The 19,090-nt window shown below is 38.4% G+C and overlaps 1 protein-coding gene across 4 annotated transcripts in view; it reads left to right on the top strand.

Moving 5' to 3' along the window:
* Positions 1-3,298: 3,298 nt before the first annotated feature.
* Positions 3,299-19,090, top strand: part of LOC136865941 (PSME3-interacting protein) — a 140,653-nt gene continuing 124,861 nt past the window's right edge. For 2 of the 4 annotated variants that reach the window (XM_067142500.2, XM_067142497.2), the window contains exons 1-2: positions 3,363-3,681; positions 3,860-4,000. In XM_067142500.2, the coding sequence (XP_066998601.1) occupies positions 3,904-4,000 (97 nt within the window). In that variant the 5' untranslated portion in view covers positions 3,363-3,681; positions 3,860-3,903. Of the gene's footprint in view, positions 3,682-3,859; positions 4,001-19,090 lie in introns of all 4 variants that reach the window. The other 2 variants (XM_067142498.2, XM_067142499.2) reach the window with 2 other exon arrangements.

The following is a 19,090-nucleotide window of genomic DNA, read 5'->3' as shown; positions in this document are numbered from 1 at the left end:
ATTAGTTAAACGGAAGGTGAAGAGAGAAGAAGTGGATGGTGAACAGTGATTGAGTCATAGAAGGATACACTAGTAATGAAGTCATACCGTGCAGACTTATCAATAAGTCACATGACATGGAGAAGAAGCAGTCACATGGATACATCACCAAATTAGGAGTGACACATCTACAGTAAACACCAGATCTAAGGAATACGTCGTAATTACACTCAAAGTGTTGAAGGTACAGTCAAGTAAACCAGTGAGGGATATTTTTCGTATAAATTGTTAAATGTCCGGTCGAGAAGAATTCAAATTCATGCCTAGTTTTTTTCAGTTGCAATGTCATAATTTCATATTCTCATCTGTTTTATCACAAGACTTACTAATTTTTAATGAAATTATTTCAAGAATATATTTTGTTCTATCAAATTAATCTTTCGTTTCATTTCCAGAGTAGAATCACTCATCCCCTAATTTAATGGAGAAACGTAACTCCAATCTCCTTTTCCCAGAACTTATATGGTATGTTGTCAAAGATAAGCTTATTACCCCACAACCTAGAGATAGTCAAGATTCTCATTCTATTACTGCTACACTGAGTGGTAGCTGGCGCCCTTCAAATAACGTATGTGTAAGTAAGCAGGTAAGAACCAAGTGTAAGTACGAGGTCCAACGATTGTGTATTTTATTTAATGAATATTAATTATCATATTTTCCATTTTAAATGTAGATATTTCATATTTTTCAATTTAAACGCAGATTAGTATATTTTTAAAGTTAAGTCAGTCAGTTAGGAACTTTACAGAACTATAATATAGCCCTAATCATGATTTCATAACAAATTACCCTTTTACTTTATATGGCCGGATTTTTTAGAATATTAATACGAAGAAATGCTTCTGTCGAAACAAAAAATCCTTATTATGTCTTCTGTTTCCCTTCACACGCGAGATATTGGAATACAAATTAAAGATCGTTATTTACCATGAATTTCGCTGCATTTTCACACTTACCGCAAAATAGGTCAATTTCGCTTTAAACTGACCTTGTCGCTTTAATTCGCGAAACCAAAATCACTAATTACCAGGTACTACGTACGGTGTTAGGATTGTGGGCTATAGGTATTTCATGACTTTCATGGCTCTTGCCCATCTTTTGCCTTTACATCATATGATTCGCTAAGATATTTCAAAATATTTTTCGTCGCGTTTATCGTTAATGCGAAAAAGTCATGCCTCTATCAATGCAGCTTCAGACAACCTTCTTAAGAAATAACACTCAAGACCTTATTCCGGTCGCTGGGCTAAAATCCTCAACGGAACCGGCTCAATCAATCAATCAATCAATCAATCAATCAATCAATCAATCAATCAATCAATCAATCAATCAATCAATCAATCAATCAATCAATCAATCAATCAATCAATCAATCAATCAATCAATCAATCAATCAATCAATCAATCAATCAATCAATCAATCAATCAATCCTGATCTGCATTTAGGGCAGTCGCCCAGGTGGCAGATTCCCTACCTGTTGTTTTCCTAGCCTTTTCCTAAATGATTTCAAAGAAATTGGAAATTCATTGAACGTCTCCCTTTGTAAGTTATTCCAATCCCTAACTCCCCTTCCTATAAATGAATATTTGCCCCAATTTGTCCTCTTGAATTCCAACTTTATATTCATATTGTGATTCTTTTCTACTTTTATAAACGCCACTCAAACTTATTCATCTACTAATGTCATTCCACGCCATCTCTCCGCTGACAGCTCGCAACATACCACTTAGTCGAGCAGTTCTTCTTCTTTCTCTCAATTCCTCCCAACCCAAACTTTGCAACATTTTTGTAACGCTACTCTTTTGTCGGAAATCACCCAGAACAAATCGAGCTGCTTTTCTTTGGATTATTTCCAGTTCTTGAATCAGGTAATCCTGGTGAGGGCCCCATACACTGGAACCATACTCTAGTTGGGGTCTTACCAGAGACTTATATGCCCTCTCCTTTACATCCTTACTACAACCCCTAAACACCCTCATAACCATGTGCATATTCATATTGTGATTCTTTTCTACTTTTATAAACGCCACTCAAACTTATTCATCTACTAATGTCATTCCACGCCATCTCTCCGCTGACAGCTCGCAACATACCACTTAGTCGAGCAGTTCTTCTTCTTTCTCTCAATTCCTCCCAACCCAAACTTTGCAACATTTTTGTAACGCTACTCTTTTGTCGGAAATCACCCAGAACAAATCGAGCTGCTTTTCTTTGGATTATTTCCAGTTCTTGAATCAGGTAATCCTGGTGAGGGCCCCATACACTGGAACCATACTCTAGTTGGGGTCTTACCAGAGACTTATATGCCCTCTCCTTTACATCCTTACTACAACCCCTAAACACCCTCATAACCATGTGCAGAGATCTGTACCCTATATTTACAATCCCATTTATGTGATTACCGCAATGAATATCTTTCCTTATATTAACACCTAGATACTTACAGTGATCCCAAAAAGGAACTTCCACCCCATCAACGCAGTAATTAAAACTCAGAGCACTTTTCCTATTTGTGAAACTCACAACCTGACTTTTAACCCCGTTTATCATCATACCATTGCCTGGTGTTCATCTCACAACATTTTCGAGGTCACGCTGTAGTTGCTCACAATCTTGTAACTTATTTATTACCTACTCTATAGAGAATAACATCATCCGCAAAAAGCCTTACCTCCGATTCCACGCCTTTACTCATATAATTTATATATATAAGAAAACATAAAGGTCCGATAATACTACCTTGAGGATTTCCCCTCTTAATTATTACAGGGTCAGATAAAGCTCCACCTACTCTAATTCTCTCAGATTTATTTTCTAGAAATATAGCAACCCATTCAGTCACTCTTTTGTCTAGTCCAATTGCACTCATTTTTGCCAGTAGTCTCCCATGATCCACCCTATCAAATGCTTAGGCAGGTCAATCGCGGTACAGTCCATTTGACATTCAGAATCCAAGATATCTGCTATATCTTGCTGGAATCCTACAAGTTGGGCTTTAGTGGAATAACCTTTCGTCCGGATTCCGTCTGAGACTTGGGGTGCGGCCAATCGCTGCTCACCCGCCCGCTCTATAGCAAGTAGGCTAAAACTATAGACAGTGAATTTGTCTATAATATTTCGTAAACGACGGATAAAATATACAAAAATATTTTCATAGAAATCCATAAAATAAATGACGAACGAATTTTAGCGTAATCCATGGGAGCCAACTGCGCAATCTTTCAGGGGTATTGGTTTACGTTTCATCAGTATTCTCTGATTGTAAGCAATGCAAGCTTGTTATTCTCTGATCGATCCCGCTGACAAGCTGATGAACGTAAATTCTTTGCTATAAATCGCACCTCATATGATTGCTCAATGTATTAGGATGTAATTTGGTTTTTTATTTTGTAGTATCACAATGTAAAGTAAATTTCTTTATTTCTCTATTGAGATCTTACGGGTTGATATTTTCATGCGTTTCGATAAACTTTTGTGCATGAAGCTTGACTTCAATCTAGCGGGGTTTTTTATAGTGTAAACATGGTTACAACATATTTATAGTTCATTTAGAATTATGTTTTCGTGGGTTTTGAAGAGGTAGAGACTGTCAGGAGCAAACTAATCAAGGAGTCTATCATTGAAAACCGTGCGTTCTGCAGGTTAGAAATCTAATAAACATTGGGTGGGGTGCAGTCAGTTGGTACCATGGTACTATACGGCTATTCTAAGAATTTTTCGTAACATGTTGCACTGTATTAAGTTTTTTAAAATGTTGAAAGTATGTAATATTTTATAAATATTTGCTTTGCTAGCGTGTTTCTTTGTTTTTAAATGTAGTGACATCCAGTGAACTTATCCCACATATTACTCGAACATCTACAATGAGTTCTGGATTTATTTCCGAGGCGGAATTAGCGGAGCAACGCCGAATTCGTCAGGAAGAATGGGATAAAGTGAGGAAACCTGATGATCCTGAAGGTAACAGTTCAAAAATTCTTTACTTTAAAGCTCTGTTAAGTGTCACTAAGTTAGCATCCTTTTAGTTTACTCTCTACTTTATCTAGCGAGTCTGTTATTTTACTCCCTGCTGTTTACTAGATGGGAGGCTGCCTACTGTCGTGGATACTATTAACCCACTTACCATACACTTAATAATTGCATACTTTCATGCCATACATTGAGCACTTAATCTCTGTTATTTGGCTTTGTTGTTCACTTTGGAAAGTAATCTCTTCTTCAGGGGTTTTCATCTTAAGATTCTGGCTGACGACGATGGGGCCTGTCGCTGAGTCTGGCATTGTTTGCTGTTATACCAGTCTTCTAGGTATCATCTTTACCATCTTATTTTAATAATGGTGTTATTGGTTTTACGTCCCATTTACTTGTACAGTTTTTGGAGGCACCAAGGTGCCAGAAATTTTGTCCCTCAGGAGTTCTTTTCTGTGCTCATAAATTGACTGGCTCCTTTAAACATCACCAGATTGATCTTGGGTCAGACTGCCATCTTGGGCTCAGTTAACCTACGTTTACGATCTGAACCTCGCAGCTTAGCTCTCCTTCTCTCTTCCAGTTATTACGGTGTTAAGATTGTGGGCTATAGGTATTTCATGACTTTCATAGCTCTTGCCGATCTTTTGCCTTTACTTCATAGGTTTACAGTCAGACTTGTTCTATTTTCTTCTCTGATGAGAGTTATGTGATTCTCTTTCATTTATTCTGAAAACAGCCACCACAATTACCATTTCCTCTTTCTTGAGTCCTCTCATTCTAGCTGTGAATTTTGACAAATTAAAATATTGCAGGGTACTGAAATTGTTCCATAATCCAAGAACTATGTCGAAACATACTTCTGTCTTAATTCAAATGATCTCATGATGGATTTCACATCAGTTTTCCTTGGTCAAAAATTTTCTGTTAAGTGGACTATTTATACTTCGTAAGAGCAGTGTTGTTGCCATCTGTAGCAATAATTACACTATATGTAACTAAATTTATCTAAATTTCTTATTAGAGAGAGGGAGCAATATATAAATTGATAATATAGTAATTGCATTTTACTCATTTTAATTTATATACTATTATTATAATTTCTTTAGTGTCATAAATGATGATAATTATTTCAACAACTGTGTTAGCAGAGTACTGACCCCATTGGGAAAGTTTAGGAATAAGATTGGATTAAGACAGGGGAATGTGTTGTCACCTCCCTTGTTTATTATGGTCATGGACGAAATTGCAAAGGAAAGAAAGGAAGCATATGGAGATAAAAAGATAAAAAAAACTGCTATTTGCAGATGATGTGATCTGGGGAAAGGCAGCAAAGAAGTGCAACAACAACTAGATGTACTGAACGAAAAAATTGATAAGTATGGCGTGAAAATCAGGACAGAGAAAAGCAAGAGGGGAAAGGTCACTGTGAAAATTGGAAGCCAGAGTCCGGATATTGTGGACAGCTTTAAATACCGAGGAGGTGAATTAATGCAAAATGCTAGGGTGGACATGGAGATTAGCAGGAGGGTACAGCAGAGTAATGCATTCTACCAAGGTGTAAGAAAACTTGTTTGGAGCAAAGAAGTACCAAGGTAAAGTAAAGAGATAATGTACAAAATGTACTACGTACCCATACTGACTTATGCGGCTGAGATTTGGACTTTGACTAGCAGGCCAGAGAGTAGAATTCAAACCAGTGAGATGATGTTCCTAGGAAGTATGATAGGAAAGACAAGGAAAGGCAGAGTGAGAAATGAAGATGTTAGGAAGGAAATTGTGATAGGAAAGCTCAATGAGAGAGTTGAAAACAATCTAAGGTGGTTTGGACATGTAAAGAGGATGGAGGAGAAAAGAATTCCTAGACAGATGCTGGAGGCAAAGTGCAAAGGCAAGAGAGCAAGAGGAAGACCTAGAACAAGGTGGATTGAATCGGCGAAGAGCCGCATAAGAAGACAGAATTTAGACTGGGACAAGATCGTGGAAGAGGATTGGTGAAAGGAAAGAGGGAGAAGTGCCATAAATACCCCGACCCGGCAGGAGCTGGATAAGGGGAAATGATGATAACTTCATGGGTTACTGGTTTTCATCAGTTGAAATTAAAACGTAGGAGGTTGTGTAAGCTTTTCGAAAAAATGAACAGTGAATTTTATTGTTGTTAAAATATCTAAGTTCATAGAATTGTAGCTGAAAGGGATTTTGACTATAGGCATGACACAATTTATAAACAGTAAATTATGTTAAAAGATTAGCACTAACTTAGTCACTGGTCTGAGAGTAGCAAGCCTGCGTCTAGGTACCGGGTTGGATTCCCGTGGTTCTGAGGTCTGGTTCAAGGTCCACTCTCTCTATGTGAGATGAGCTGAGGAGCTATCTAGAAAGCAAAGAAAAATGCCTTTGAGGATTTGTTGTGCAAACCATGCTTCCCCTGGTAACCTGTAGGCCTTTAGGCTAAGCAGCGGTCGCTGGATAGGCCAAAGCCCATCAGGGCTGTAGCATCATGGGGTTGTTTGAAGATACCTTTACAAACTAAAATCGTTAGAATTACTAGGGTTTATTGTTTGCAATGAATTGCTGAGGGTTATATCAAGACATCAACCTCTGTCAAGAGGCAGTAGTGTAATAAAAAGTTCAGTTTGATTTGATTTGTTTATTTATCATCATCATAGTTATTAATTCTCCAATTACAGAGTTGTTCTATTCCTTTACATACAGTGATGTAGTCAGTGTTGCTCATTTCATGAATAATTTCTAGTTAAACAGGAATTTCAGCAATAGCTTCATTTATTCTGATGGATGACATTGTCACATCTGCATTATAATTTTACTATCCTTACTAAAGGAATGAAATCTCATCCTCTCTAAGGGACACACCACATCTTCATGCCCGGAGATGTTCTGTATAGCCTACTTCATTTGTATCTGAATCCTCAGACAACTTTTATGTGCATAGCAGAATTTTGTCAGAATTGTAGCAATATTTTTTAATCACTCAGACAACACTGAGTGGGAGTTAGGGTGTTGGGAAAATTCTCGACCATAGAATTAGGGTAAACTAACTGAGGGGGCAAAGAAGAAAATTTAAAAAAATAGATACTATAAATCCTTTACTAACTTACTTTGCTGAAATCACACAACATTCAATATTTACACAAACATTTAGCTTGTTTTGGAACATTTTGTCATTCTGAATAGATGTAGAAAATTATTTGACCGAGCTCAATAGCTGCAGTCGCTTAAGTGCGGCCAGTATCCAGTATTCGGGAGATAGTGGGTTCGAACCCCACTGTCGGCAGCCCTTTCCTGCCCCATCATCGCCATAAGACGTATCTGTGTCAGTGCGACGTAAAGCCAATTAAAAAAAAAAAATGCAATTCATATTGAAGTTAATTGACACCTTAAGCTTTGCTTTAATCAATAGAACTCGACACCTATTTCTGCAGTCTGTCCACTTTGCACTCAACATAGGCATTGAACCCTGGAGTGCTAAATGCAGAAAAAATACCAACTTTGAAATGTTTTCAAATGTGGTTTTGCAAGTAGTGCCACCCATTGATCACTGGCATTGCTTTTTGCTGCTAAAATTTGTCCCCTCCTGAGTAAGAAAATATTTCAGAGTGCAATATTCTTCATAGGCTACATTTAATTTAAATTTAAGATGTCATCTATTTAAGGTCTTCATACTGCAGTGGTGATAATGGTAGGAGACTTCAGTATTGACAACTTTTAAAAATCATGTTCATTAAAATCAATCTACTTTTAAGATAATACAGTATAGTTTTGTAGAGGATATTACATTGTTTCTCGGCAGATTGCAACAGTTTGTTCGAAATGCTACTTGTCCTTGATCCAACAAATTCGTCCTCTATCCTTTGCTTGAGGCTTGAAAACAGACCTTCTAGCAGACTATCAACGTCAAGAGACTTTGAGACTGACTGTAGCAGGCTGCCAGTGTCTAAAACAAAGCTAGTTACAGTAAAGTAATTAACTCTCTTTTGAATCCTCGTTAGAAAAATCATGGATAAAGAAACTTCGAGACTGACTAACTGAGCAAGTGGCTGTGCGGTTTGGGTCACATAGCTATCAGATTGCATAACAGTTTAAAAATAGATTATTTACAACCAAAGTTTACATTAGCATTATCTGCAAAAAATGTTGTCACATATTTCAAGTCACCTTGTACTTAGCTAATGCAGCAGTTAACCCTTAGAAGTACGTACACAAGGAAACTGCTGCATACATTCATGGCATTTTATGATATACTTGACTATTTGGAACAAACTTAAATTTTGAAATAATTTGTTTTGAAGGAAACATCCCAATTTCTGAAGATATGATTGGCACATATATGTATGTTTGTATGTTAAAGGTAGCAAATTGGTGGGATTTCAGAAAAATTAAACTACTAATTTAAGGGTATATACTATATTTATTATTCACTATTTCTGTACAGATCATTCACTAAACACCTCTACAATAAACCTCTTGTGGTTGGGGGACGCAGGTGAATACATCCACGGTATCCCCTGCCTGTCGTAAGAGGCGGATAAAAGGGGTGACCTAGGCGCGGAGAAGGATTGTGGTTTGGTACAATGTGTTGGACCCCCTGTGAATGGGAGGGGTTGAATATATCCATAGATAATCCTTGCCTGTTGTAGAAGGAGACTAAAAGGGTCATATGAGCATCGGTCCCCTCTACTTTTTAAAATTTCTTTTGAAGGTTTGTTGTAGACCGACTCAAAATTCTTTGTGTGCATGCTGCTCGGAGATGGGCCTCTTATGTGTGTGTCTGTGCTTGAAAGCCTGACTGTATTCCCACAAATCACGTCAGGTGGGAGCGCCATGTACCCGTGCAGTAGTATCTGCCTGGTAACACAGGTCCCCGCACAGCCAGTTGCCAGGATATATTATTATTAATTTTTAAATTTTTTTCTCTATATATATATATTACTCTGTACATGCTGCGGGGTACATACTTTTGCAGGTGATTGGGGGAAGGGAGTCCTAGTACTCATTGCCTGTCATCGCATATTAGGCATTGGCCAACATCGGACCCCGGGCAATACCTGCTACGACTAGGTGGGTATTGCCTTGGCTGCTAGGTTTGGCTACAGATGCCCCTGATCGGAGTGGGTGGCATTCGGGGAGGATGATTTCGGGCATGGAGTTGAAACATCATCAGCCTGCCACGGGTGGCTTGCTTCCCAAGTATTTAACATTTGATTCCCTCGGGGGGGGGGAGCTAACCCCTGGGAATAAGCGCAGTGTATTAGTTTGGGTTCCAGCTTCCCTAGGTTCCTGGCTGCTACCAGAACCGCTGGGCAAGATTTCAAGCCGGTTAAATCGATCCTTAACAGTCGACACATCAAAGGTGTATACGGTGAACTTGAGGATGTTAAGAAAATGTACAACGATGGTTTGCTTCTTAAGATGAGCACTGCGCTCCAAGCAGATCAGTGAGAAGAAGATCCAGGAGATAAAGACCCTGGATGGTCTTTCCTACCAGGAAGCGTGCCTTAAGTTCCATTCTCTGAATGTCCTGGCCAGTCTGGCCAGCACAGTCTCTCCCAGCTTTGTCATTTACAGTTGGAACTCCTTCCCAGAAGATTACTGCACCCAAGGCGGCAGTTGCTCCTGTGAGCAACGCCACAAAGAGAAAAAGCTCGAAGGTGGGTTCATCTCAACCTTCGCCTGCAAACAAGTCTGTCTAAACAAGAATAGACGGCGGAAAAGAAAGACGCCCTTACAAGGCATCTGAGCTTGCGCCAGCAGATTTTCCTCTTGGAAAACCTGTGAGCCCCCCTCGTAAGAAGAACCCCGCCCCCCCAGAATATCATAGGTAATAAATTTCATATTAATCGGTATTGAAGAGCAATATAGGATAAAACAAAAGCTAAAGGTGACGAGGTGATGCACATTAAGCATGACGTAATTGATCTTACAGATCAGCTCCCACCACCATTCTTTTTCTTGGGTATTTTAATGCCCACAATCCTTTATGTGCGATACACTGGCAAAATTCCAATGAGGTCAGTGGCATTTCTGAATTTAGACCAATATCCTTGCAAAGTTGGAGGTACACTACACATGAATTATTCACTTCAGTATCTGTCAGATCAAAGAAAAGTTGGAGGTGGTAGTTAATTTTTGCATTGCGGTCAGTTTCGTAACGTACTTTTTCTGATCCATGACATCTACACCGCCCATACACTTTTTATACTTACAGTAGTAACCATAACAGGACAAGGAATGATAACTGAATCAGAGGAACTCTACATGCGCTGCTTTATAGTAGTTACCTCAAGTGGTGATATGAAATGGACATTTGGTACACTGGCTTGTTGTCCATCCACTTGAGGCAAGATATGCAATTACTAGCCAGAAACTGAATATCCCCTTTCTTCATAACTTTGTCCTGTGGGAAGTTTCTTGGCCTATTTTTTCTGTTTATGCTCACTGTTCCACAAGCCTTCAAATTTTTTTCCACAAGAATAAATTTCAGATTAGGCGAGTTTAAGAAGTTGTCCATATACAGTATGTTTCGCAGTCCTGATTCAATGTCTTCACATAGGAACAGTTGGTTTCCTGCATCCAGGGTGAGAGCGAATTCATCATCACTGGCATCAGCTTTCAAAAACTGAATTTTTTCTTTGTTTGTTCTAAGGAACTCACAGCGTCCGGACATTTTCTGGAAAAACAGTAAAAAATATTTCAAATATCTCTTCTGTGCAGTTTTTAAGACTGTGATTTAGTTCTTCAGCTAATAAGTACCAAAAAAACCCTCAGAAATTACCAACTTTGAGTTTATCATTAGATCTAGCCCTCAGTACAGGTATGAACACATACAGTACATACATTACACATATATAGTGATAAATCTTAAAAAGGATGCGTTTACTTACCTGTATGGCACATAGGGACACATTAGTCAATCAGTCTCTAATGATCTGCATTTAGGGCATTTAGCCTTTTCTTAAATGATTGGAAAAAAAATTGGAAATTTATTGAACATCTCCCTTGGTAAGTTATTCCAATCTCTAACTCTCCTTCCTAAAAATGAATATTTGCTCCAATTTGTCCTCTTTAATCCAGCTTTATCTTCATATTGTTATCTTTCCTACTTTTAAAGACACCACTCAAACTTATTTGTCTACTGATGTCATTCCACGCCATCTCTCCAATGACAGCTCGGAGCATACCACTTATGATAAAGATGTTGATTCCCATAGGGAACCTGAAATATTTGTTCTGAATGAGTAAATTTATAATACCAGTATAATTGGACCGGTATTGGATATTACAAATTTTACCTGTTCCTGGCTGCCAGCATTTCGCTCCAGTGTCAAGTTGGGCTCATCAGTTGGTAGATAGCACACCTACCAAGACGCATGGCTAGTGCATACCATGGAAGCCACTGCGCAGCCTACTTGGAGCCACCAGCAGCGCCAGTGCACCATGAGAGACCCTGTCTCGTTTTCAAAAATTGATGCCAGCCTGGCCATTAGATGATAAAGATGTTGACAATAAAGTCGGTGAATAGTCCTGTACTATCAACATAGATGAACAATGCACAACAGTGACCTTACTGTCCTTTGAAATAGTCTCCTCCCATAACTATGCACTGCGGAGATCGGCGATACATGTCCTGGAAACTTTGCAAGAAGGCTTCCTTTGGGATGGTGTTCGAAAGACTCATCACGTTTCGTTGGATGTCAGGAATATCGTCAAATATCTTTCCTTTCAAAGCGAGTTTTAGTCGTGGAATAGGAATAATTCTGCAAGATTGAGACTGGTGAGTATGGGGGTTGCACCACCCCCTTTTTTTGCCATGAACTGTTTGACGATATTGGCTGTGTGTGGGCGAGCGTTGTCATGTACAGAAAACCATGAACCTTGTTTTGCGTACTGCATAGACGTTTCATGAAACTGGTCAAAATTTCAATGTACCGTGCAGCACTCAATGTCGTTCCCTCAGGTAGAAATTCCTTGTGGATAATGCCTTGACTGTCGAAAAAGGTGAAGAGCATCGTTTTGATGCGTGACTTTTCGGCTCTGACCCTTTTGCGACGAGGGTATCCCGGAGAACGCCATTCCATGTTTTGCCGTTTTGTTTCAGGGTCATAAGACACCAGGTTTCTTCCTCAGTGACAATACAGTTCAAGAAATTTGGTGTCGCATCCGCCGTTTTGACAAAATCCTGTAAAGCCTCTAAACATGCCTGCTGGTGATCGTCAGTCAAGTGATGTGGCACAAGACGAGAACATGTTTTCCTCTTCCCTAACTTCTGGGTAACGATTTGTCGCACAGATTCACGGTTAATCTGCAGTTCATCCGCTAGCATGTGCACAGGTAATCGCCGATCTTTCGTGATTAATGTCCTAACATTCTCAATATTTTCGTCACTAACGGCGGTCGCCGGTCTTCCTCTACGGGGGTTGTCAGAAACACTTTCCCGGCCTCCTCGAAAATCGGCGAACCACTCATACACACACTTCAAGGCCACGAGCCAGCATCGCATGCATTTCTTTCGGTGTCTTGCAAAGCTTAAAGCAAAACTGTACATTGATCTTTGGGTCGTTCATGTTCCTGTTCACAGTTCAGAACCAATACCAATATAAATGGTCCGTTATTGGACATAAATTTTCCAGCTGACTCATTCCTGGTTGCCAGCGTTTCACCCCCGTGTGCTAGGTTGGGCTCATCAGTTGGTACCTAGCACACCCACCAAGACGCTGGCTAGTGCATACCGTGGTAAAGTTACTTTGGCAAGGAGACAAAGTCTCTCATAGTGCATTGGCACTGCTGTTGGCTCCAAGTAGCCTACGCAGTGGCCTCCACTCTGATTAATTTACTGATCTACTGATGTCATTCCTCGTCATCTTGCTGGCAGTGACAATAAAATCTGAATTGTCAATTGTAATCGTGAAGTGGTTTGTTATATTCAAGGGTGTCTTGCCTTCTTTCACTTTCTCTTTTGTCTGGTGCAAGTTGAACAAAGTTTTCACATCTGCATGACCACCATGACTTACTGAAAACTCTTTCCTGCGTAGGTAGCAAAAAGCAATACGTTTTCCTTGGAATGCTCCATAGAAATATGAACTCATCTTTCTACTTTTTTAAGTACACACATACCGAGTGAGTTGGCCGTAGGGTTATGGGCGTGCAGCTGCGAGTTTGAATTCGGGTGATAGTGGGTTCAACCCCCACTGTTGGCCGCCCTGAAGATGGTTTTCCGTGGTTTCCCATTTTCACACCAGGCAAATGCTGGTGCTGTATCTTAATTAAGGCCACAGCCGCTTCCTTCCCACTCCTAGCTCTTTCCTATCCCATCGTCATAAGACCTATGTGTGTCGGTGCGCCGTAAAGGCAGTTGTAAAAAAAAAAAAAAAGGAAGGTACAATCCTAATGGTTTGGGTTTTTCCCTTAGTATTCCATACCTGCCAACTTTTACGGTTTATCCATAAAATTTACGGGAATTACAGCATTTTACGGTTTGATGGATGGCAATAATAATTATTAAATTACTGTCCTATGGTCCACTTTTTTCAATACTGTATTATGCAATATTAATGAATTAAATTAATTAGACTAATTACATTCGTTCCATGTGTGTGTTTTTTACCATGTGCATATTCTTTGTTCTGTGGTTGGCGTCATGTTCATTTAATGTTTTAAGACTTTGTGTGCTTTGATATGTTTTAATGAAGTGTTTGACTGCTTTGAGTGTTTGTTATAATTTTATGTAACATTCAGTGATCCATATTCCTTTCGATGTTTCAGTAGATATTGAGACATTTGTTCTCGGACATTTTCATATGCTATATTCCTATTGTAGGATTCATGAATAAATCCAACAAGAAACAGTATATTAATTCAATAATATTGCATAATATAATATTGAAAAAGGTCGACCGTACGACATAAATTTAATAATTATTATTGTGATCACAATTCAATACGGATCAAAACCATGAAGTTTATATCCTATGGATGGATGGTGTCATTTTACGACTTCGTGGACAAAAATTTGAAACGTTAACATTCGATAATCACCCCCCTTCCGTACAATTGATTGTTAGCGTGGGTCGAAGGCAAGACCACGATAGTCAATAACTCATTCTTTGATATGATTGGTACTTTTAACCATGTGATGTTTGTGTCATCATTGGAATTGAATTTAAAGTCGGGTTAACAGTTCTTCCATGTGAATCTTAGGTGTCAACAGGCTCTACTCCGCAAATTCTTTGTTCCGCTCCGTTCTCTTGTTGTGTTTCAACCCATATTCTTTGATCACGTGAGTGTTGTTCTTTGTTCACGAAGTTGGCGTTCCTTGAATGTTTTGGCCTTTTAAGGTTATGGCATATTTTAATGAAATGTTAGAGTTTTTGTGTTATAACTTCGTGCTTCGCAGTTTCCTGTGTTCCTTGGACTAATTACATTCGTTCCATGTGTGTGTTTTTTTACCATGTGCATATTCTTTGTTTACGAGGTTAGCATAATGTTCATTTAATGTTTTAAGACTTTGTGTGCTTTGGCATGTTTTAATGAAGTGTTTGACTGCTTTGAATGTTTGTTATAATTTTATGTGACGTTTAGCGATCCAGGTTCCTTTCGATGTTTCAGTAGATGTTGAGACATTTGTTCTCAGACATTTTCATATGCTATATTCCTATTGTAGAATTCATGAATAAATCCAACAAGAAACAGTACTTTCAGACATTTAAAGAATCATATTCTGGTGATTTTCCGTGCATATTAAAATCAAGAAAGGGAGAAAAATTGGCCTTTTGTACGGTAAGTTGGTGTGATATTAATATTGCACATGGTGGAAGAAACGATTTAAGTAATCATGTGAAGTGCAGTAAACACATATGTTAAATCAAAGGAAGATAACAAGAAAATCAGCATCTTTTTTGCCAAGTCTGGAAATGTTGGTAGTGACGTAATTAGGGCAGAGTGTCTGTTTAGTTCCTTTTTGGTGGAACACAATGTGTCCTTCAGTGCGTTGATCATGCTGGTGCTTTATTTATAAAGATGTTTCCCATGTTAGAAGTTCCAAAGAAATATAGCTGTGGTCACATGAAAACGACATGCATTGTAAATAAAATGGCAGAAAATGCATCATTTGAAGTTGGTTAAGTGCCATCAGAACGGACCATTTTCTTTGGCAACGGATGGAAGCAATGATATGAATGCCAAGTTGTATCCTATTGTTGTTACATTGTATGATATTCCGTGGGAGAAAGTAGTGAGCACTGTGCTATCCATACCAGCATTAGACGGGGACTCAACAGGGCGAAACATAGGTAACCTGATGTTAACACAGCTGAATTCTCATAACATACCTGTTGAAAACTGTGTGGCTTTCTGCTTTGACAATGCTCCTGTTATGATAGGACACAAAAATGGGGTTTCAGTAGTTCTGAAGGAAGTTCAGCCAGGTATTGCCATTATAGCTTGCATTTGCCACCTGATTAATCTAGCAGTTGAAAAAAGGTGTTGGAAGATTACCACTTAAAGTGGATGAGCTCCTTCTTGATATACAGTAGAACCCCGTTTATCCAAAATAAAGGGGGCAGAGCCATTTCGGTTAACATGTTTTTTCGCATGACACATGGTAAATATTTTCGGAAGTTAAATGTCGAAATAAAAATGCATAAACTCCGTTAAGCAAAAGCACATACTGTATATTAACATTGAAATATTTACATAATGTCACTCGTATAAAATCAGTGATTTTCTTCTGAATTTTCTTGGTGCAGAGCTGTCTTGCAGCTTGTCGCGTCACCGTTTGATCAATAATACATCAGCTAGTGTAGATTAATTGCTTTGTTCAACAAAGCTCAAAGAAATCTGAAATAATGAAACAATATTTACTTCTTAATTTTGCAGTTTGGTATCTTAGAGGAATGTTCAGTTAATTTGGATTTTGTCTTTATCCAATCCACCACTGTTGACACACCAGCTCCATAATCCGCACCAACATTTTGCAATATCGCACAATTTTCCACTGCTTCGATTTTTTTCAATGCTTACTGTTACAAAGATATTATGAAAAGCAGAGGTGAAAGAAGGTGTGGGCATGAATGGGTGAATATAACACAGTCAGAAGATTAATTTAAAACTTTAAAATTGGAGCTTTGTTTCTTTCTCTTTCTTTTTTTCTTTTCAAATTTTAAACATTTACACTTTGCTGAGCAAATAACAATAGATGAGGAACGTGACTAGCTCGTAATCTTGCGTGACAAAATTAGAAAAACCAGTAACTATGTGATGTTTGGGACATCACTGAAGGTTTTTAATTATTGAACTATATATTTAATTGATAAGATGTATATATTTAATCACTGATAGGCCATGTTTAAATTAATATGTATATATATATATATAGGGTCTTTATCATCCATTTCAATCATCATTTCATTTCTTTGTATCGCGGCTATAACGTTTTCTGAACGAACAAATTATTGGGTAAAGTATTTCAACATCACGCATATTTATAACTTGCAGTAAATTTTCCAATAGCCGTTGCGAGGTGACCAGAGTCAGCAGGCTAATTTCAGCCCAATTCCAGGAAAAGTACGTCATCGAGATTACGAGAGACCTTACCCTCTCCACCTCATGAAGATACAGTTGATACATTATTAACACCCACTTTTCAAACTCGGCTTGGGGACGCTTTATTTCAGCGGGAAAGTTCAGCCTATGCGAATGAACGTAATGAAGCAACGTGATGGATTGACAGCTATACATCGGAGAAGGGATGAGACCTCGAATCTTACTGGACCATGTGATATGGATGATGGAAGGAGACTTGTGAACCGATAAATACCACCGACAAGGGCTGGAGAGGACATTCATTCGGACAGCCGGACTTTCTCATTTATATACTTATTCATTCTACGTCTACACATCGGAGAAGATTTTAACTTAGTTCACTTCGCATCTGAGTATATTCTACTCAAAAGTTACTCTCATTGGGACTTGTTATCTCAATGACGAGAGGTAGTCAACGGGAGACCGGTTCTGACTGGTATAGGGGAGCAGAGCTTTTATTATGAGTTTAGCTACGCTACTTTTCCGTAATAAGGAAGAATACAAGTGTATTCTCTCCATGAACATAACCCATGGTGGTTTTGCACTTAAAATTAGGACTCATTACGACTTTATGTAAGGAGTACAGTAGGAAGTGCTAAGGACAGGAAATGTGGATGTAGGACTGGAATTCAACAACAGATGAGGCAGCCTGTACGAGAGATCCACCCATCTTCAGCTTCAAGACAACAGAGTCTACATTTGGTGAGCTTATGGCATAAGTTACTGCAAGTCTTCGCGCAACAGTTCATTTTCTTAGAGTTAATTTCATTCGCTTTTTCTTTTGCTTCCGTAAGTTCAGATTTCGTTAATACGCCGTTACGTCACGTTTTTCATCTTAATAAATAGCTGTTTTAATTTATATTTTATGAAATGATTATTAATGATCCTTAAATTCCAAGTTAGTGTACTTAATGATTTGTGTTCCGTTCACCCCACCCCTGGGAGTTTTTTGAGTCTCATTACGTATTTTTATTTATTATTATTATTATTATTATTATTATTATTATTATTATTATTATTAATTATCTACTTTTGTTTTCAAGCCGTAAGCTTGAAGACTGGCGCCCTTGGGATACTGTTTCTGGAGAAACAATGACATATCATTTATTTATTTTAATATTAAAGTGACCCGCCACGTTATAAATTTGTCATACATCTGTGGGCAAAGTGGGTACGTCACATATTGGCGCCACAACTGAGGGGCTCGTAAATCATTAAGTACTGGTATAGAAGGTTAAAATCAGTAGTTTGGGGGTAACTGTTGTGTATCCACAGTATATTTTTCTTGTGTGTTTGATTTTGGGGGTAACATGGCTGAGCTAGAGGAGAAAGACATGACGCTGCGTAGTGGACACGTGCTGAAGGGTAGTACTTTAAGTAATTCTAAGGAAGAGTTAGATAAATGTGTAGAGGAGGAAACTGATATTAGGAGCGAAGATAGCGAAGGGAATAAGAGTAGGAATGACGAAGTTACGTTAGATTCAGACGATAGTACGATGGGGGGCGAGGCGGAGGTTAGTCCTAACGGTGAGGGTAATAATAATCAGTTACTTGAAATGATGCAGTTAATGTTAAGTAAGATAGAGGATAGTAAATCTGAAATAAAAAATGAATTGGAACAAATTAAAACAGATGTAGAACAAACTAAATCAGAAATAAAAAATGAAATGGAACAAAATAAATCTGAAATAAAAAAGGAATTGGAACAGACTAAATCAGAAATTAAAAATGAAGTAGAACAAACGAAACGAGAATTAAGTAAGGCATTGAATGAACACAAGGTCGAAGCTAATAAAAGGATGGACGAACATAGCAAACAGTTACAAGAATTATTTAAACAAAATGAAAGATTTAACAAGCAGATAGAGGAACAGAAAGAGACAACTGAGCAAAACAAACAAGAGGTAGAAAAGAAATTTGTAGAGCAGAGGAGTGAGTTGTTGGGATTAATGGAAAAAGAAAGCAACAACACTAGAAAGGAGTTAGAGACACAGGTGACAAGTATTAATAATAAAGTTGAGATCCAACAGGAAGAAATAAAAGAATTTAAGGATCAGGTACAAAACAAGATCGATACGGTTAAGTGTATAATAGAAGACAACACTAGGGAACAAAGAGAAAAGTTTGCGAAAGTAGAAGGCAATGCAGTGGAAATTAAGACGTTGAAAGAAAAACAGAACACTGTAGTGAATGAAATTGAAAGAAGAGATAAAGAGGTAGATAACCGCATAGCGATGGCAGAAGCACGCATTCGACGAGAAGTAAGAGAAAGGCAAGTTAACACTGAGAGGCAAAGTCATGGAGGGATTTACAGTAAGGAAATCGAATTACCGAAGTTCAATGGGAAACAAACTAACCCACTAGAATTTCTGAAAATAGTAGAAAAACGGTTTGGGAAACGGATTGAGGAAGGGTTTATGGACTGGGAAGAGGCGATCGACATTATTGATCATGCTTTTGTGGGAGAGACGCGTTCCTGGTTTT

This window comes from Anabrus simplex, chromosome 3 (genome assembly GCF_040414725.1).
Source record: "Anabrus simplex isolate iqAnaSimp1 chromosome 3, ASM4041472v1, whole genome shotgun sequence".
In the NCBI taxonomy this organism is placed as follows: domain Eukaryota; kingdom Metazoa; phylum Arthropoda; class Insecta; order Orthoptera; family Tettigoniidae; genus Anabrus; species Anabrus simplex.
Note: the sequence above shows the minus strand (reverse complement) of the source record. Positions and strands in the feature narration are given on the sequence as shown.